Genomic DNA, 21,741 nt, shown 5'->3' with positions numbered 1-21,741 from the left:
TTGATAACCAGCATGCCACGGGGCTGGTTGCCTGGTTGAGGCCAGCTACCTGGCCAGTGTCAGCTGCCACGAGTCCACTGCCTGCTGCCTGGCTCGTGCGGCAGAGCAGGATTGGCTGCCAGCCCCAGCCTGAATAACCAGCACATTTTATTATCTGGCATCCCCAGTACATATTGTACTGTACAAGAGATTTTGAGGTTTCCACACTCTCAGGGTTTCACACCTGTCACAAAAATGTCACAACTTCCAGTCCTGTTATCTCTGAACCTTGGAGAACAAGAAAAGGGAGTAGTGTTGTGTGGTGGATAGAGTATTGGACTGGAACTCAAGAGATATTTGTGGCTCTGCCACTGGCTGTGTGAACTGGCGGTGTGAGTAACCTTGAACAAATCATCTTGTCTTTCTTTCCATAATTTTTTCTCATCTATAAAATCAGGCTAATAATGCCTTTCTTTGTAAAGTGCTTTGAGGTCAACTGATGAAAAGTGCTATGTAACAGTATTGCATTATTAGTATACCATTTGTATATGGCAACTGTTTTTCAGTGGGACATAGTAGCCGTGTCTACACGTGCACGCTACTTCGAAGTAGCGGCACTAACTTCGAAATAGCGCCCGTCACGGCTACACGCGTTGGGCGCTATTTCGAAGTTAACTTCGACGTTAGGCGGTGAGACGTCGAAGTCGCTATCCTCATCAGGAGATGGGGATAGTGCCCTACTTCGACGTTGAACGTCGAAGTAGGGACCGCGTAGTCATTGCGCGTCCCGCAACTTCAAAATAGCGGGGTCCGCCATGGTGGCCATCAGCTGAGGGGTTGAGAGGCGCTCTCTCTCCAGCCCCTGCGGGGCTCTATGGTCACCGTGGGCAGCAGCCCTTAGCCCAGGGCTTCTGGCTGCTGCTGCTGCAGCTGGGGATTCATGCTGCATGCACAGGGTCTGCAACCAGTTGTCGGCTCTGTGGATCTTGTGTTGTTTGGGGCAACTGTGTCTGGGAGGGGCCCTTTAAGGAAGCGGCTTGCTGTTGAGTCCGCCTTGTGACCCTGTCTGCAGCTGTGCCTGGCACCCTTATTTCGATGTGTGCTACTTTGGCGTGTAGACGTTCCCTCGCTGCGCCTATTTCGATGTTGGGCTGCGCAACGTCGAAGTTGAGCATCGACGTTGCCAGCCCTGGAGGACGTGTAGACGTTATGTTGCTACATCGAAATAAGCTACTTCGATGTAGGCTTCACGTGTAGACGTAGCCAGTGTGGCCTAGTGGGCAATCCAATATAATGGTTTTCAAAATAGTTGCACTTTCTAGGGTTAGCAAAGTAATTTTAGGAAACATTCTTGCATGAGCTGTGGAGCAGGATAGAGAAGGATGAGAAGATGAACTAGTAGCTCTTCTCAATCTGTAGTGTAGCCCCCTGTGTATAAGATGCAGGTTATACTATTTTCTAAGATTTGGTTGCAAATTTCTTAGGCACATATCTGAGTTAATTTTCCTCCACATCTCAAATTTAAGCATCAGCCTTTTCCTCTTATGCCTCAGATACGATCCCAGGGAGACAATGTATGGCCTCCTGCTTCTTTCTGCTCAGACAGTTTGATGATGTCCTCATTTACCTCAACTCAGTCAAGGTCAGTAGAGAACCTTAAATATTGTTGTGTTTACTAACTTCTTCTGGTAAGAGCTTCATCTTTCAGAGTTGTATGTGCATAATTCCTATTAAAAGAAGAAGAGATCCTACTTGTTTGCCTAAAGGAAACATTAATTGGGTACCTCATCTGTTTTCTATAGGATTTATTTTTGTTGGTGAAAACAAGGGACCATTCTTGAATAGAATGTTAATATAGCTAATGTCAAGAATAGTAACAGAGAGTAAGCCGTGCTAGTCTATACACTATCAAAACAAAAAGCAGTCAAGTAGCACTTTAAAGACTAGCAAAATAGTTTATTAGGTGAGCTTTCGTGGGACAGACCCACTTCTTCAGACCATAGCCAGACCAGAACAGACTCAATATTTAAGACACAGAGAACCAAAAACAGTAAGCAAGGAGGACAAATCAGAAAAAGATAATCAAGGTGAGCAAATCAGAGAGTGGAGGGGTGGGGGGGAAGATCAAGAATTAGATTGAGTCAAGTGTGCAGACGAGCCCCTATAGTGACTCAGAAAGTTCCCATCACACATACCTTTAGGTCATTGACAGAATGCCCCATTCCTGTTACTGTGTTACTGAAGACATTATCGCTCCGTTTTAGAAAGAGAAGTGGACTAACTGACATTTATATTCAAATTCGGAACATTAACACATGGTTTAAATCGTGATGGTAGTCTTTAAAGTGCTACTTTAAAGTGCTTTTTGTTTTGATAATGTCAAGAAGTTTATCTTCAGCTGCAAAACAGCATTTTCTACTTGCTGATTGACAGGAGCAGCCTGCTGGCCCCTTTCTGACTCAGCCAAAAGAGGGAACTAACATATGCATGGAAAAGGTCTGACCTGTGTCACCCTTGGTTAATTTAGCATCCAAATTAGCACAAGTCACTAATAACAGGTTCTTCTAGCTACACATTTATTAAAAGAGATGAAATTGGTGAATCACTGTACCAAATTCACAGCTGTTGAAAATATGTCATGGACCATGAAATCTGGTTTCCTCTCAAGAAATGTGGTCTTTTGTGTGCTGTTACCCTGTGCTGTTCAGATTTCACAGTGGAGATTAGCGTTTCTCAAATTGGAGGTCTTAACCCAAAAGGGAGATGCAGAGGGGATCAGAGTGTTATTTTAGGAGGGTCATAGTATTTCCACACCTTACTGTTGCACTGCCTTGAGAGCTGGACAACTGGAAAGTAGTGATTGTAAATGCCCAGCTCTGAAGGCAGCACCCTGCCAGCAATTGTGCAGAAGTAAAGGTAGCAATTCCACCACTCCTATACCATAATTTTGCAACCCTCATACAACTCCTTTTTGAGCTAGCACATCTACAATTACAACACCATGAAATTTCAGTTTTAAATATCTGAAATCAAGAAATTTACCATTTTTTAAATTAATTTGGTAGGGCCCAACATATAGGTTATAGTTTGATTTTAAATGTATACCTTCCAGGAGCAAATCAGAGATCAAGGATGAGTAACCTGTTCCATACAGCACAATCCAGTATTGTACACACACATTTTTACTTATACTTGTGTATCATTTGTATGCTGAAGGTTCAGCTTCCTGAGCTCTGTTGGTAATTTGTATGTGAGCAGATATTTCATGGGCCATCTACTAGAGGACACTGCTCTATCAGGCATGCATATACCCCATCCTTTCCCATTCCTTTGACCGTTTACTTTGAATATGTATGAACAGTTCTTGTGGTTTATTTGATAGCAGAGTTTGAAGTAACTGTAGAAATGGGAAGTAGGTATGGAGGAAAGCAGCTTAGAAATTAAACATGCAAATCAGATAAGGGCCATCCTAAGTGGATACAAGGTCTAGGGTAACCCCCAGCCTAGTGCCCCAGCCACGGTGCCCAGAGCAAGCCATCACTGTAGCTGTAGACCCCATCCCTGCCCCTGAGCAACGCAAGCCAGGAATTACCAGGAGCTTGGTGTCCAGTAGAAGTATGGATCACATCTCTCCATACTCATCGTGGCAGCGGGAGCCTGCTCAGCTCTGCTCCACCACCCTTACCCAGCCCATTGTGCCCCACTTCACTGTGGCAGTAGTGGGCACTCTCTTGGCCTGGGCTGGGACCAGTGTTACCAACCGACAGAAATTTCATTTACGGACAAAATGGGAAAAATTTACAGACATAATTTTTATACTGTATTAAGATGGCATAAATGACCAAAAGTGAAAAGTAATCATCATTCATACATTACAAGAACAATATGCTATTTAACTTACTTTCATTTAGTGAGTCGTGGGAGTTTTCCATTTTGTGATTGTACATCTAAACACTGACACTGTTAACCATAGCTGAAGTAATTGTCCCGGGTCCATTAGTACACAATTCCTCTTTGGTCTTTTTTGCTACAACATTTTTAGTTGTCATGGATGCTTTGGTTCCTCTGCAAGTGAAATCTTCTGCAATTTTGGAATCCGGAAAGCCAGTAACAGTATCCGAGATTTCATTCATCAAACTCAGTGGTAGGTTTTTTCTGGCTAAGAGGGTTGCTACTTCTAGTTCACATTTTGTGACCATCTTTTGGTGATTAGTCATTGTTGTGTTTACTTTAGCAACAAAACTCATAATTCCAGGGCTAGATCTCCTTGCAGACATTATGCTTTGGTGCTTATCACTTGAAGCATGGGTACAAACATCTCGCACTCCACTAGAAGCTATATGGAACACCTTTTTACACCAAGTGCATTTGGCGCTGTGCTTGCTTTCACTGTCTACGCAAATCCAGTCTTTGAACTCACTGTCTGCTAGCCATTTGGACGAAAACATGCATGCTCTTCCTTTTGATTTCTTAGTAACTGGCTCTTCTTCAGGCAATAATTCACTGGAGTCGTCGGACTTGATATTCTGTTCAGCACAATGCATTCTTCTCATAGATTTTGACATTGTAAACTTTAACGGTAAATAATATTAAATTACATATATTGTCAATGTCCTGACGCTAACTTGACAGGATAATCTAGATGATAACTTCACATGGGTCATGTAATTCACATTACATCACCTCAGCCATAGAGCTAAATAAACAACTAAAACATCCAATTTCTGCTGTTCCACAGTAAAATGGTTGAAGAAGCACAGAAGAAATTTAATTGCTGTAGAATAAGTGCTGTTTTTTTGAAATTTTATTGCACTTTTACAAAATTTACAGACACCTAAATTTTTTTACGGACTTTACAGACATGTCCAATTTTGGCTAATTTTTCACGGACTGTCCGTAAATTAACTGACGGTTGTCAACCCTGCCTGGGACACCCTCCTTCCTGCTACCGTGTTGGAGCTGAGTGCAGTGGGCTGGGAGATGGGCAATGGGGTGGGGGCGGAGCAGCCTTCTGGGCCATTTCTGCTCCTGCTGCCATACTCCAAACTCTGCTGCTGCCCTGCGCCAGGTCCCATGGTTATCTCCCAGGCTGACCTGGGCCCCACGGGACCTGGGGTGGCCATGCTGAACCATCTTATGGATGGGAAGCATCTGGAGATGATTAAAATAAAGGCACTAGGAAATGAAACTGACATACAATGTGGTTGGATTAAATGACAGCTAAGGAGTGACAGAGAAGTAGGGTGCTGTACAAAGTCACTTCCAGAAGTTTGGTAAGCTAACCTATGAGTGCTTGAATATTCTCTGCTGATTAAGGCCTAATGCCAGTTGGCACCATGCCACTCCTTACATTCCAAACCATGTATGTTTTGATTAACCCCTTGTATACCGTGCACTGTCTGTGCTTTCAAGCAGAAAGAGAGCATAGAAGAGTCTGATACAGTCACACCTCTAGATGAAAGATGTTTCCCTAGGCATGGTCTAAACATTAACCAAGAGTGAGTAAGGGAATAGTAGTTGCTCCCAAGCAAAGAAGCCAATGATCCCCTACGCCCTCTTAGCCCTACAACTTTTATCCATGATTTCGTAAAAAACCTAGAGGCTGGAGCAGTTTAACTGGATAAATGTAACAGGCACATTTTTGCCAATAGTCTTGTTTGTTGACCCCCACTTAATGTGCTATCTAACGATGTGTTCTTCTACGAGTGTCCCTGTGGGTGCTCCACGTTAGGTGTCGGGCTTGCCCCGGCGCCGCAGGTTGGATCTTTCCAGCAGTTTCTGCCGGACCGCACATGCGCCGGCGTGCGCCGCTCCCTTGCGTGCTCCCGGCCACGTGCGCGATCCGGTCCCCACCAGTTCCTCTTTAACTGCCATCGGCTGCAGACGGAATCCGCTCAGGCTACGGCCAGAGTCAGCGTATTTAATGTTCTTAAAGTGTTTTAGAGTTTCTTTTTCAGTCTTTTAGATTAAGTTAGCTTGTTATTGTTTTCAAAAAAAAAAAGGAAGGAGTAAAGCTTCCAGTCTTAGTAACAAGCGGAGCACCGGAGGCCCGGGGACGTAGGGCCATTAGGCCTCCTGCCACGGCAGGCTGAGTCAGAGAGGGGAACAGGCACAGAGAAGGTGCTAAGTACCCTATTAACATCTCAAAGACTCACCATAATGTCCTCTTCAGGATTCAAAAAGTGTGAGTCATGTCGCGAAGCGATGCCGGCCTCCGACGGGCACAGTCAGTGTATAAGGTGCCTTGGGGAATCTCATGTCACCCAGAAATGTTCCTTCTGCGCTAAGCTCACAGCCAGAGCAAGGAAGGACAGGGAGATGCGGCTCAAAATGCTGCTCTTCGACAAGGTCCTCCAGCCAGACGTGCCCGAGCGGCTGCAGCAGGAGGGACCCGCAGGGGCCCATAAAAGGAAAGCTGCCTCCCTCACCCCGTCAGCGCAAAAACGGAGGAAGCTCTCGCCAACCTGATCCCTGCCGGCAGCCACAGCGAGCGGGACGGGTGGAGCGCATAGCCCCCAGCCGCAGTTACAGCTGAGCGGCGGTAGCGCGGAGACGCACGTGGCAGAGGCTGAGCCTCCGATAATCAAACAGCCGCCCCGCACTGCGGGCAGGGCGGTGGCCAGGCAAGCGCCGGAACTGGTGGCACTGCAGGCAGCGGCACTGATGCCCGGGAAACCGGCGGTGCAGAGCGCGCAGGCACGCGGCCTGCAGGCACCGGGGGAGACCACCCGTGCAGCACCGCAGCGGAGCGTGCCGAGCGCAGCGCAGACAACGGGGCCGAGATCCCCGATGCGAAAGGAGGCGGAGCCAGCCCCGCAGTGGAGGGGAAAGGCAGCACAGAAAACCTGGCACCGCAGCCCTTCTCCAGACAGGGCTGCAGGGCTGCTCGCTCTGAGCCCTCCGCTCATGCTGCAGACCCCAACAAGAAGGCAGGGGTCACCCCCAGCCTATCCTGAGCCCCCATCCCCGTTCCTACAGCCAGCCTCACCATGGCTCGGGCCACCTTTGCCCTTTTTGGGCTTTGAACCTTTGGAGTACTACCAAAAGTCAGTCTCTCCAGTATCTCAATTCTCCAGACGATCTCGCTCCCCCAGGCGCAGGGGGTATGCACCTCGAGAGTGGTCCAGGTCCCCATCTCAGGAGCAGTGCCCATGTTGCCATGGTCGCCCCTATCACGCGGGGCATAGACACCATAAGCATACTCCCAGCGACAGATCCCCCCAGACGGTTCCATATCCCCGAGGGCAATCGTGAACGGGGACAGAGACACAGACATCTCAAGGGGAGGTGATTCTGGAACCCCGAGATTTTCCCTCGCAAGCTTCCAGCGAGCGGATGTATCACCGTCAACAGGACCCAGAGGGGTCCAGAGAGGCTTACCCTAGCGGTTCCTCGCTATCTTCCCCTGATGAGGCCACAGCCCCAGGGGACGTCCATCCTCCGGACGATCTCAAACAGTTCCAAGAGCTGTTTAAAAGGGTGGCCTTCACGCAAGGCATCTAAACAGCAGAGGTGCAGGAGAAGCACCATAAGCTCCTTAAAAACCTGAGACCTCCAGCCTCCTCCAAAATAGCTATACCGCTCGACGAAGCAATCATGGAGTCCGCCACCACGATATGGCAAACCCCTGCATCCATTCTGCCTATAAACAAGAGAGTGGACAAGAAATACTTCGTCCCAGCGAAGCGCATGGAGTTCCTGTTCAGCCACCCGCAACCCTTCTCAGTTCAAGACAGGGGGAACGGACAAAGACTCCAAAAAACTAGAGTTGTTCGGCAGAAAGGTCTACTCCTCCTCTACCCTACTGTTGAGAATGGCGAATTACGCAGCCCATCTAGCAAACCATAATTTTGACAACTACTCCAGGCTGACTTCCCTCATGGACTCGCTTCCAGAGGACAAGAAGCTGGTGCTCAAGGCCATCGTGCAGGAAGGCTACGCAGCCTCGAGGACGGGAGTTCAGATTGCCCTAGACGTAGCGGACACGGCAGCACGCTCAACAGCTACGGCAGTGGTCATGCGCAGGGAGTCCTGGCTCCAAACATCGGGTATCCCGAGGGATTTGCAGGCGAAGATCGTCGATCTCCCCTTTGACACGCAGAAGCTGTTTGCTGAATCAACCGACTCGGTCCTTCATTTCAGTAAAGATTCAAGAGCTACTCTTAGGACCTTGGGGATTTACACCCCTCAATGCAGGAGGAAAAAGTATTACCCTCAGCAAAGACAGTACCAGTATCAACCACAGCGTCCCCAGTACCACAGGGGTTACGAGCAAGGGCGACATCAACAGCACCAGCAATACAGAACTTCCAGGCGACGTTCCCAACAGAGCCGTGCGTCCTCGGGGCAGGGCCAAAGGCCACAAGTTTGACACACAGATCCAGGGCTGCACCATCACTACCATCGCGCAATGTCATCCGAAGCTATTATTCAACCATCGCCTCCGACCATTCTACGACCAGTGGCAAAGGATCACCACAGACAAATGGGTACTGGAGATCATAGCCACGGGGTACACGATCCCCTTCCAGTTGCTCCCACCGCCACGACCTCCACCCAGGCCCCACCTGCAGGATGCCTCCCACGAAGCGAGACTCAAGCAGGAGGTAGACCATCTCATACTCATAGGGGCAGTGGAAAGAGTGCCGGAGCAACTTCGAGGGAAAGGGTTCTACTCCAGATATTTCCTCACGGAAAAAAAGACAGGAGGCTGGAGACCCATCCTAGATCTTCGGGGCTTCAACTGGTACCTGCGCAAGCAACGCTTTCGGATGATTACAGTCGCCTCTATACTTACGGCACTGGACGATGGAGATTGGTTCGCAGCCCTCGACTTACAGGACGCGTATTTCCACATAACTATCCACCCGGCTCACAGACGCTTTCTCCGGTTTATGGTAGGCAAAGAACATTTTCAATACAAGGTTCTGCCGTTCAGCCTCTCCTCGGCCCCCAGAGTCTTCACCAAGACCTTGGCAGTGGTGTCAGCCTACCTGCACAGACGGGGGTGTTTATATTCCCATATCTGGACGACTGCCTACTGAAAGGGGCCTCGAAGGAGGAGGTACTTCACATGATACGCGTCACAGCAGGCACATTCTCTTTGCTGGGCCTGGTCATCAATCTGACAAAATCAAAGATAGACCCCACACAGGACATAGAGTTCATAGGGGCACGTTTAAATTCTATCACAGCAAGGGTTTATCTACCAAAGACATGCTTTCGAGCCATCGGTTCCCTCGTGCAGGTCATCACCTTCAGCCCTACGGTGCCGGTTTTGACGTGCTTACAGCTGCTGGGCCACATGGCAGTAGCGACGTTTGTAGTACAAAATGCCAGGTTACACATGCGCAGCATGCAGCACTGGCTGGCGAGCATCTACAAACCGGCAGCACATACCGTTCACAGGGTGGTGTCGCCCATGACAGAGGTGTGCAGATCCCTGCAATGGTGGGTGAACCCCAAGAACATGCTAACAGGGGTGCCCTTTCACCAACCACAAATATCGGTTTTCCTCACTACAGACGCCTCCCACATAGGGTGGGGAAGCACACATGGGCGAAGAGGTGACGCAAGGACTGTGGTCCTCCACGGAACAGTCACTGCACATAAATATACTGTAGCTCAGAGCAGTGTTCAACACCTGCAGACACTTTCAAGACCATATACAAGGCAAAGTAGTTGGGATCAGTACAGACAATACCTCCACCATGTTTTATATAAATCGGCAAGGAGGAGCTCGGTCCCGTGCCTTATGTGTGGAAGCAGTCCGATTGTGGAACTGGTGCATCACCAACAATATAACCTTGAAAGCCTCGTACTTACCAGGCATTCACAATGTGATGGCAGACCAGCTGAGCAGGCGCTTTGCACTCACGCACGAGTGGCAGATCCATTCCGATCTGCTACAACCGATCTTTCACGCATGGGGTTTTCCCCAGATAGACCTGTTTGCCACTCAACACAACAAGAAGTGCCCACGATACTGCTCCAGGGCAGGACTGGGATGGGGGTCCCTGGGGGACGTATTCGCGATCTCGTGGAGGGGCCCCCTGCTTTACGCATTTCCTCCCACAGTGCTTATCCACAGAGTCTTGCAGAAAGCCAGGAGAGAGGGAGCCCGAATGATCCTAGTAGTCCCAACGTGGGATCGACAGCAATGGTTCCCCTTACTCCTGCGCATGTCGGACCGTCCACCGATGCTCCTCCCAGTGGCGCCGGATCTGCTCACGCAAGCTCAGGGGTCCATAGTGCATCCACACCCCCGAGGCCTACGACTACAGGCATGGTTAATCCAGGGCTCAGCTCCCTAGAGAGCACATGTACGGAGGAAGTGCAACAAGTCCTAGAAAGTAGCAGGAGGACTTCCACCAGGAAGACCTACAAGCGGAAATGCACTCGCTTCACTGCATGGTGTTCTACCAAAGAGTTAGCCCCCCTTGCTGTGCCTATACCTGTAATATTAGAGTATTTACTGGACCTCAGGAGAGGAGGACTCTCCCTATCCTCGTTAAAGGTCCACCTTGCCGCTATTTCGGCACACGGTGTTTGCCCATCCCATGGTTACCAGGTTCCTCAAAGGGCTGGTAAACCTATACCCCCCTTGGAAACTGCTTCCACCTTTGTGGAGCTTGGACCTGGTGCTTAGTGCACTAACGTGACCACTGTTTGAACCTTTACCCACGGTTTCCCTCCGTCTCCTTACGATAAAGACGACCTTTCTTCTCGCAATCATGTCAGCTCGCAGGGTGAGCGAGCTTGCAGCAGTTATGGCAACGCCACCCTGCACAGTATTTTCCAAGGAGGCGGTAACCTTACGGCTGCATCCAGCCTTTGTTCCCAAAGTTTCTTCAGAGTTTCATATTAACGAACCTATAGTTTTACCCTCGTTTTATCCAAAGCCTCATAACTCTAACAAAGAGGCGTGCCTACACCTCCTGGACGTGAGGAGGGCGCTGGCTTTCTATATAGACAGGACTAAGTCCTTCCGGAAAACGGATAGACTCCTAGTCTCTCTCGCTCCCAAATCAAAAGGAGAAGGTCTCTCTTCACAGACAATCTCGAAGCACATCGTATCCTGCATAAAAATGTGCTACGAACTCAAAAATACTCCTTTACTGGCCCCGCCCAGGGCTCACTCCATTAGGGCGGTGGCGGCATCAACAGCGTTTTTCAAGGGCGTTGCGCTAAAAGACATTTGCAGAGCGGCGACCTGGTCATCCTATGACACCTTCGCCAAACATTACGCCCTTCACAGGGTATTCCAAGAGGATTCCCGTCTCTCGACAGCGGTCCTCTCGGGGACAAGCTGCACATAATCCGATTACCCACCTCCTATCTTGGGTTACTGCTGGGTAGTCACCTATTGTGGAGCACCCACGGGGACACTCGTAGAAGAAAGAGAAGTTACTCACCGTAGTAATGGTGGTTCTTCGAGATGTGTCCCCGTGGGTGCTCCACCACCCGCCCATCCTCCCCGCTTCGGATCTCTGTTCAGTGTTTTGCAGGAGCATCCGAGGCGGTTGTTTAAGGAACTGGCGGGGACCGGATCGCGCACGTGGCCGGGAGCGCGCAAGGGAGTGGCGCGCGCTGGCGCATGCGCGGTCCGGCAGAAACTGCTGAAAAGATCCGACCTGCGGCGCTGGGGCGATCCCAACACCTATTGTGGAGCGCCCACGGGGACACATCTCAAAGAGCCACCGTTACTACGGTGAGTAACTTCTCTTTATCAGCGCATTCTGAGAACATCTAGACAACTACCCTGTAGTGCATCCACATGCAACACAGTGGGTCAAGGGCATGCAAAGAAGCAGCATGTGGAACAGTGCCTTGTGGGACATCATATACGAGAGCCTGCAGAAAGGAGGGCAGGTTAAACTGGTTATCTGAATACAACTAGGATGTCCAAATCACACTGTGACAAAAAAAAATAAGTGCGGAACTGGATAAAGGACATAAACCATTTGCCAGCGTAGAACTAAGAGTCTTAGACTCCTCCAGAGAAGTTTGTTCACAAATAAGCATGTTTACAATGGCATGCAAGTGATCATGATACTGTTTTGATTAGGCATGCTTCAAGCAAAATTAACTACCATGTGGTCCACTTCTGTCAGTTTCCTCTAAAGCAGTGCCAATGTGTTCATCAAGAGCAGATAAAATCAGGATCCATAAAGAATGGGATACAGATTAATACAGGAAATATTATACCAGTATATACATTAGTAGCATGCTCTCAGCTGGGATACTTCACAGCTTTGGTCACTCCATCTCATAAGGGGGACAGCAGAATTAGAGACCATTTGGAGAAGGCTAATGAGAATGATTAGAGACATGAAAAAATTCTCATATGATAAGAAACTGAAAAAGTTTGAGGCTGCCTTAGAGAGGAAGAAATAAAAGGAGGAAGGAGAAAAGCACACAAAACGGGGATAGAAAGAAGGTAGATCATGAACTTCTGTTTGCTTTCTCATAGCACAAGACCAAGAAAAGTTGATGGAATTGTGGCGAATTCAAAATGGATCATTTCACAGGAAATACATTTTTCAGATAAGACTGAGAACAGGATTGAAAAGATTCAACATTTTATATACCCAACTAGAATATCCAGAGTTGTAACAATAAGTATTTTAAAAATCTTTTTAAAAATTACACACCATTGTCATTGTGAGCATAAAGTCACATCTAAATGATGGGGATTAGAAGGAACTGTGCCCTTAAACTAAGGTATTACATGCTTCCAGCTGCAGGGCTTTTGCACGTTTCTCTGAAGCAGCTGTTACTGGCTACTCTCTAAACCAGGATACAGGCTAGATGGACCACTGGTTGAAGCCAGGCTGGCAACCCCTGTATTTCTATAGCCCCAATAGTACAAATAGTTCTCTCACTACCTCCTACCAATAAGGTCTTAGTTTGCCTGCCCAGTATAGTTGTTCTTCTTTGAGTGTCCCCGTGGGTGCTCCACAATAGGTGTCGGGCTCGCCCGGCACCGCAGATCGGATCTTCCAAGCACTTTCTGCCGGACCGCGCATGCGCCGGCGCGCACCGCTCCCTTGCGCGCTCCTGGCCATGTGCGCGATCCGGTCCCCGCCAGTTCCTCTTAACCGCCGTCGGCTGCAGACGGAATCCGAACTAGGCTAAGGCCAAGTTAGCGTATTCAATGGTTTTAACTGTTTTTTCTTTAAAGTTTTCAAGTTCTTAGGCTACTGCAAGTTAGCCAGTTGTTATTTTTCAAAAAAAAAAAAAAAACCAACAACAACAACAAGCGGAACGGCATTCAGTCCAGTCCCAGTAACAAGCGGAACACCGGAGGCCAGGAGCCTAGGGCCATCAGCCCTCCTGCCGTGGCAGGCCATCGGAGAAGGGGAAAAACAGCACAGAGAAGGTGCTAAGTACCCGTTAACAACTGAAAGACTCACCAACAATGTCCTCTTCAGGATTTAAGAAATGTGAGTCCTGCCGAGAGGCAACGCCAGCGTCTGATGGGCACAGTCTATGCATAAGGTGCCTGGGGGCGTCCCATGTCACGCAGAAATGCTCCTTCTGTGCAAAACTAACAGCCAGAGCAAGGAAGGACAGGGAGATGCGGCTTAAAATGCTGCTCTTCGACAAGGCCCTCCAGCCAGACGTGCCGGAGCGGCTGCAGCAGGAGGGACCCTCCGGGGCCCATAAAAGGAAAGCTGCCTCCCTCACCCCATCAGCGCAAAAATGGAGGAAAGCCTCCCCAGCCTGATCCCTGCCGGCAGCAACAGCAAGCGGGACGGGAGGAGCGCGCAGCCCCCAGCCGCAGCAACAGCTGATCGGCGGCGGCATGGAGAGCCACGTGGAAGAGGCTCAGCCTCCGATAATCAAACAGCCACCCCGCACCGCAGGCAGGGCGGTGGCTAAACAAGCGCCTGTACCGGCGGCACCGCAAGCAGCGGCACCGACCCCCAGAGAACCAGCGGTGCAGAGCGCGCAGGCACGCAGCCTGCAGGCACTGGAGGACACCGCCCGTGCGGCACCGCCCATGAGCGTGCCGAGCACGGCGCGGACGGGGCAGAGATCCCCTACACGCCAGGGGGCGGAGTTACCTCCTCAAGGGAGGGGGAAGGCTGCACACAAAACGAGGCGCCGCAGCCCCTCTCCAGACAGGGCTGTGGAGTTGCTTTCTTTCAGCCCTCCGCTTATGCTGCAGACTCCAACCAGAAGGCAGGGGTCCCCCCTAGCCTACCCGGAGCCCCCGTCTCCATTTTTACAACCAGCCTCGCCCTGGCTGGGACCACCTTCACCCTTCCTGGGGTTTGAGCTGCTGGAATACTATCCAAAATCGCTCTTTCCAGTGTCCCAGATCTCTCGACGATCTCGCTCCCCCAGACGCAGAGGGTATGCACCAAGGGAGTGTTCTAGGTCACCTTCCCAAGAACAGTGCCTATACTGCCATGGTTGCCCCTATCACGCGGGGCATAGACACCACCGGCAATCTACCAGGGAAAGATCCCCACAGACGATCTCGTATCCCCGAGGGCAATCGCGAACGGGGACAGAGACTCAAGTATCTCAGGGGGGACTGGTTATGGAACCCCGAGATTTTCCCTCACAAGCCTCTAGCGAGAGGGTGTACCATCACCAACAGGAACCGGAAGGGTCCAGAGAGGCGTACCCCAGTGGTTCCTCGCTCTCCTCCCCGGACGAGGCTACCGCCCCGGGGTACGTCCATCCTCCGGACGATCTCAAACAGTTTCAAGAGCTGTTTAAGAGGGTGGCCTTCACGCAAGGCATCCAGACAGCAGAGGTGCAAGAGAAACACCATAAGCTCCTCAAAAATCTGAGACCTCCGGCCTCCTCCAAAATAGCAATACCGTTTGATGAAGCAATCTTGGAGTCCGCCACTATGATACGGCAGACCCCTGTGACTATTCCACCTGTCCACAAGAGAGCGGATAAGAAATACTTCGTGCCGGCGAAGGGCATGGAGTTCCTGTTCAGCCACCCACAACCAAATTCCTTGGTGGTGGAGTCGTCGCAACAAAGATCAAAGACATCTCAATTCAGGACAGGGGGAACAGACAAAGATGCCAAGAAGCTAGAGCTGTTCGGCAGAAAGGTCTACTCCTCCTCCACTCTACCGTTGCGAATGGCAAATTACTCAGCGCATTTAGCGAACCATAATTTTGACAACTACACTAGGTTAACCTCCCTCATGGACTCGCTTCCAGAGGACAAGAAACCGGTGCTCAAGGCCATTGTGCAAGAACGCTACGCGGCCTCGAGGACGGGAGTTCAGATCGCCCTGGATGTTGCGGACACAGCAGCACGTTCCACAGCTACGGCAGTGGTGATGCGAAGGGAGTCCTGGCTCCAGACTTCGGGTATACCGAGGGATCGGCAGGCAAAGATAGTCGATCTTCCCTTCGACTCGCAGAAGCTGTTTGCTGAATCAACTGACTCGGTCCTTGATTCCAGTAAAGATTCAAGAGCCACACTTAGGACCCTGGGGATATACACCCCTCCATACAGAAAGAAAAAGTACTACCCTCAACAAAGACGGTACCAGTACCAGCAACAGCGTCCCCAGTACCACAGGAGTTACGAGCAAGGGCGACATCAACAGCACCAGCAGTACAGAACTCCCAGGCGACGTTCACAACAGAGCCGTGCGTCCTCGGGGCAAGGCCAAAGGCCACAAGTTTGACACACAGATCCAGGGCTGCGCCATCACTACCATCGCACAAGGTCATCCGAAGCGGCTGTTCCACCATCACCTCCGACCATTCTACGACCAGTGGCAAAGGATCACCACAGACAAATGGGTGCTGGAGATCATAGCCACGGGGTACGCCATCCCCTCCCAGTCGCTCCCACCGCCATGACCTCCACCCAGGCCCCACCTCCAGGAGGCCTCCCATGTAGCGAGGCTCAAGCAGGAGGTAGACCATCTCATGCTCATAGGGGCAGTGGAAAGAGTGCCGGAGCAACTGCAAGGAAAAGGGTTCTACTCGAGGTACTTCCTCACGGGGAAAAAGACAGGAGGCTGGAGGCCCATCTTAGATCTTCGAGGCCTCACCCGGTACCTGCGCAAGCAACGCTTTCGGATGATCACAATCGCCTCCATCCTTACGGCACTGGACGATGGAGATTGGTTCGCAGCCCTCGATTTACAAGACGCGTATTTTCACATAACTATCCATCCGGCTCACCGGCGATTCCTCCGGTTCATGGTAGGCAAAGAACATTTTCAATACAAGGTCCTACCGTTTGGCCTCTCCTCGGCCCCCAGAGTCTTCACCAAGCCCTTGGCAGTGGTGTCAGCCTACCTGCACAGACAGGGGGTATTTATATTCCCGTATCTGGACGACTGCCTACTCAAAGGGGCCTCGAAGGAGGAGGTACTACTCATGATACGCATCACAGCAGGCACATTCTCTTCGCTGGGCCTGGTTATCAATCTGGCGAAATCAAAGATAGACCCCACACAGGACATAGAGTTCATAGGGGCACGCATAAATTCTATTACAGCGAGAATATATCTACCAGAGACTCGCTTTCGAGCCATCGGCTCCCTCGTGCAGGTCATCACCTTCAGCCCTATGGTGCCGGTCCTGACGTGCTTACAGCTGCTGGGCCACATGGCAGTGGCGACGTTCGTAGTACAGAACGCCAGGTTACACATGCGCAGCATGCAGCACTGGCTGGCGAGCGTATACAAACCGGCAGCACACACCGTTCACAGGGTGGTGTCGCCCACAGCAGAGGTGCGCAAATCCCTGCAATGGTGGGTAAACCCCAAGAACTTGATAACAGGGGTACCCTTCCACCAACCACAAATATCGGTTTTTCTTACTACAGATGCCTCCCTCATAGGGTGGGGAGCACACATGGGTGAAGAGGTGACTCAAGGGCTGTGGTCCTCCACGGAGCAGTCACTACACATAAATATACTGGAGCTCAGAGCAGTGTTCAACGCCTGCAGACACTTTCAAGACCATATACAAGGCAAAGTAGTCGGGATCAGTACAGACAATACCTCCACCATGTTTTATATAAACCGGCAAGGAGGAGCTCGGTCCCGTGCCTTATGTGCCGAAGCAGTCCGGTTATGGAACTGCTGCATCGCCAACAATATAATCTTGAAAGCCTCGTACCTACCAGGCGCTCACAATGTGGAGGCAGACCAGCTGAGCAGGCGTTTTGCACTCACGCACGAGTGGCAGATCCGTCCCGATCTGCTACGACCGATTTTCCACGCATGGGGTTTTCCCCAGATAGACCTGTTTGCCACTCAACACAACAAGAAGTGCCCACGATTCTGCTCCAGGGCAGGACTCTGATGGGGGTCCCTGGGGGACGCGTTCGCGATCTCGTGGAGGGGCCCCCTGCTTTACGCTTTTCCTCTCACAGTGCTGATCCACAAAGTCTTGCAGAAAGCCAGGAGGGAAGGAGCCCGAATGATCCTGATAGTCCCAACGTGGGATCGACAGCAATGGTTCCCCCTACTCCTGCGCATGTCGGACCGTCCACCGATGCCTCTTCCGGTGGCGCCGGATCTGCTCACGCAAGCCCAGGGGTCCATAGTGCATCCGCACCCCCAAGGCCTGCGACTACAAGCGTGGTTAATCCATGGCTCAGCTCCCTAGAGAGCGCATGCACAGAGGAAGTGCAGCAAGTCCTAGAAGGTCGCAGGAGGACTTCCACCAGGAAGACCTACAAGCAGAAATGCACTCGCTTCATGGCTTGGTGTGCTACCAAACAGCTGGCCCCCCTTTCGGTGCCTATACCTGTAATATTAGAGTATTTACAGGACCTCAAGAGAGGAGGACTCTCACTATCCTCGTTAAAGGTCCACCTTGCCGCTATTTCGGCGTTCAGACACGAGGAGGAAGGGCACACGGTGTTCACCCATCCCATGGTTACCAGGTTCCTCAAAGGGTTGGTAAACCTATACCCCCCTCGGAAGCCGCTTCCACCTTCGTGGAACTTGGACCTGGTGCTTAACGCGCTAACGGGACCACCGTTCGAGCCCTTGGCCACGGTTTCCCTCCGCCTCCTTACGATAAAGACGACCTTTCTTCTCGCAATTACGTCAGCTCGCAGGGTAAGCGAGCTTGCGGCAGTTATGGCAACGCCACCCTGCGCTGTTTTTTCCAAGGAGGCGGTAACCTTACGGCTGCATCCAGCCTTTGTTCCCAAGATTTCTTCTGAGTTTCACATTAACGAACCTATTGTTTTACCCTCGTTTTATCCAAAGCCTCATAACTCTAACAAAGAGGCGTGCCTACACCTCCTGGACGTGAGGAGGGCGCTAGCCTTCTATGTAGACAGGACCAAGTCCTTCCGGAAAACGGATAGACTCCTAGTCTCTCTCGCTCCCAAATCGAAAGGAGAAGGTCTCTCTTCGCAGAGAATCTCGAAGCACATCGTATCCTGCATAAAAATGTGCTACGAACTCAAAAAGACTTTTTTATTGGCCACTCCCAGGGCTCATTCCACTAGGGCGGTGGCGGCATCAACAGCATTTTTCAAGGGCGTTGCGCTAAAAGAAATTTGCAGAGCGGCGACCTGGTCATCCTATGACACCTTCGCCAAACATTACGCCCTTCACAGGGTATTCCAAGAGGATACCCGTCTCTCGACAGCGGTCCTCTCGGGGACAAGCTGCACATAATCCGATTACCCACCTCCTATCTTGGGTTACTGCTGGGTAGTCACCTATTGTGGAGCACCCACGGGGACACTCGAAGAAGAAAGACAGGTTACTCACCGTAGTAACGGTGGTTCTTCGAGATGTGTCCCTGTGGGTGCTCCACTACCCGCCCATCCTCCCCACTTCGGATCTCTGTTAGTGTTTTGCAGGAGCATCCGAGGCGGTTGGTCAAGGAACTGACGGGGACCGGATCACGCACGTGGCCAGGAGCGCGCAAGGGAGCGGCGCGCGCCGGCGCATGCGCGGTCCAGCAGAAGCTGCTTGGAAGATCCGATCTGCGTCGCCGGGCGAGCCCAACGCCTATTGTGGAGCACCCACGGGGACACATCTTGAAGAACCACCGTTACTACGGTGAGTAACCTGTCTTTATGTGTTGTATCACAGAGACCAATTTTATTGGAAGCCACTTAGCTTTTCAAATATATCTGAGCACATTATAGCTCTTGTTTGTATCATATTTAGACCTGTCAAATAATTAAAAAATTACCCATGATTAATTGCACTGTTAAACAATAGTAGAATACCATATATTTTAAATATTTTGAATATTTTCTACATTGTCAAATATATTGATTTGAGTTACAATGCAGAATGCAGAGTGGTACAGGGCTCATTTTATACTTATTTTATTAAAAATATTTGCATTATAAAGAACAAAAAATGTGTTTTTCAGTTCATCATACAAATATGATAGTGAAATTCCTTTATCATGAAAGCTGAATTTAAAAATACAGATTTATGCACAAAAAACCCTGCATTCAAAAATAAAACAGTAAAATGTTGAAGCTTTCAAGTCCACTCAGTACTACTTAGTATTCAGCCAATTGCTCAGCTAAAAAAGTTTTGGTACTTTTTCAGGAGATAATGCTGCCTGCTTCTTGTTTACAGCGGGAAGCATTCACATTGCACTATTGTAACTGACATTGCAAGATATTTATGTGGTAGGTGCGCCAAAGGTTCACGTGTCCCTTCGTGCTTCAATCACCATTCCAGAAGACGTGTCTGTGGTGCTGATGGGCTCTGCTCGATAATGATTCAAAGCAATGCAGACTGGTGCACATTCATTTACATCATCTGAGTCAAATGCCACCAGCAGAAGGTTGATATTTTTTTCTGGTGGTTCGGGTTCTGTACTTTCTGCATCTGAGTGCTACTCTTTTAAAACTTCTGATAGAATGCCCCACAACTACTCTCGCTAAGATTTTGGAAGGCACTTCAGAGTCTTAAACCTTGGGTCAAGTGCTCTGGCTATCTTTAGAAATCTCACATTAATACCTTCTTTGTGTTTTGTCAGATCTGGAATGAAAATGCTGTGAAAATGAGCCATATGTACTGGGTCATCATCCAAGAATGTCATAACATGACACATAAGGCAGAATGCAGATAAAACAGAACAGGAGGCATACAGTTCTCCCTCAAGGAGTTCTGTCACAATGTTGTAGGAAAATGAGGAATCCGTGACCTCCTGGCAAATATTTCGGCCACGCTCTGTGGGTGTATAGTATGGCCACTCGGGGTGTAGAGTGAATAGTTTCTTTATTCATGCCCTGGACTGTCACAATACCTCATTTAAATCCACACTGATACAAGGGCTAACCCACAGGAGAACTTTGAACCATAGAATGTTAACTGAAAAAAGAACTGCCATTTTGACTCAAGCAATGAGGTTAGCCTAACTGCCGCACAAGAAAGATAGTAAATATTCATGACAGCTTATGAATATGTATGAGTGGTGGTGCCATATATGGAGGGATAGTCAGAAAGTGCTGGAAGGTTCTAGAGGCCTCAGGGGATGACATAAGGCCAGACTATAAATTCCGGAAAGCGCGCCATCTGAGGAAGGATCTCCTGGATCTTTGGAGAGGGCAGAACCAGATTGGACAATCTCCTGAATCCTTGGAGGACGTCGGACCCCTGCTCGCCTCAGTGGCCTGATCAACCCCTGAAGCTCCTTCCCCATGACCCAAATCTTTGGTCAGGCAGCGAATAGTTAGGAAAGGGCTGGTACCACGTATACATATCCAGCTAGCTAGTTAGTAGTTAGAAAAGTAGGAGTTAGTATTTAATGTTTCCTAGTGTAGTATCTAGAGAGGACATGTTTCTTACTTTCCTCTCCATGTACCTAATTCCTCAAGTTGTAAGTATTTAGTGTTATATTAATTGTTATCATTGCAAATGTTAGTGCAATAGTTAAATTCATTTTCACAATCACCAAAATTAAATTGTTTAGTTTTCTATTAAACCCATTTGTCTGTGGTTTTTGCTTCTCCCAGGGTAGCCCTCTCCGCTTGTGCAAAAGAGTTGTGGGGAAGTGTTCTGCCACAGCAGAGGCTTCACCGAGATGGCATCACAAACAGGATTTGAGAGCGGCTTTGTGTTCCCTTGGGAGAAAGGAACCCGTACAAATAATGAATTACAGCACTTATTATTTCACATGTAGGAAAAGGGAGGTGAAGAATATTGATTTACCGTCATGGATGATAAGGGAACAAAAATGTGGCAGGGAGTGGTGACGATGACAGGCTTAGCCTGCCTGTTATCGGCACACTCGCATTTATTGTTTTTTCCTGTGGAACAAGCGAATCAGCCGAAATTAGTAGAGCTTAAGTCAAAGAAATCGAATAAAGTTGAAGGTCCTGAACGTGATTTAAAAGGGATTAATGGGGTAATGAAAAAGGTGGGAATCCCGGTAAATCCTGTCAAAACCCGAAGCCTGTTGCGACCGGGCCCAAGAACCACAACATTGATGAGATCGTGGGCTGTGACTCTGACAGGAACTGGGCAATGAGGAAGGTTGGAAACAATCAAGTTTCCTATTGAAAAAGTAGGAAAATCAATGTTTTATTTTCTTTTGGAGGCTATTAATCATTTAACTAAAGCCGAGTCTAATATGAACTCGGCGCTAAGTGCATTACATCAAAATCAGAAAAGAGCAGTTGAGGATAAAATGAATGGTGCACTTGATGATGGGGGTGATTGTAGTAAATTATGTAATGAACCATTGAGAGTTGAAACAGTGAAATCAGGGAATGATCAACCACCCCATACCCTTGGATTGAATTACAAAACGTCAATAACATTGA

At 49.5% G+C, this 21,741-nt stretch overlaps 1 protein-coding gene across 4 annotated transcripts in view; it reads left to right on the top strand.

Annotated features, from left to right (window-relative positions):
- Positions 1-21,741, top strand: part of IFT56 (intraflagellar transport 56) — a 106,560-nt gene that overhangs the window by 52,724 nt on the left and 32,095 nt on the right. For all 4 annotated transcript variants that reach the window (XR_012647716.1, XM_075010604.1, XM_075010595.1 and 1 more), the window contains one exon: positions 1,533-1,621. Coding sequence is in view for 3 of the 4 variants with exons in the window: in XM_075010604.1 (XP_074866705.1) it covers positions 1,533-1,621 (89 nt within the window). In the remaining variant the exon portion in view is untranslated. The remainder of the gene's footprint in view (positions 1-1,532; positions 1,622-21,741) is intronic.

The sequence above is a fragment of the Carettochelys insculpta genome, chromosome 1 (genome assembly GCF_033958435.1).
Source record: "Carettochelys insculpta isolate YL-2023 chromosome 1, ASM3395843v1, whole genome shotgun sequence".
In the NCBI taxonomy this organism is placed as follows: Eukaryota; Metazoa; Chordata; order Testudines; family Carettochelyidae; genus Carettochelys; species Carettochelys insculpta.
The sequence above is the reverse complement of the archived record's forward strand: the minus strand, read 5'-3'. Positions and strand labels throughout refer to the sequence as shown.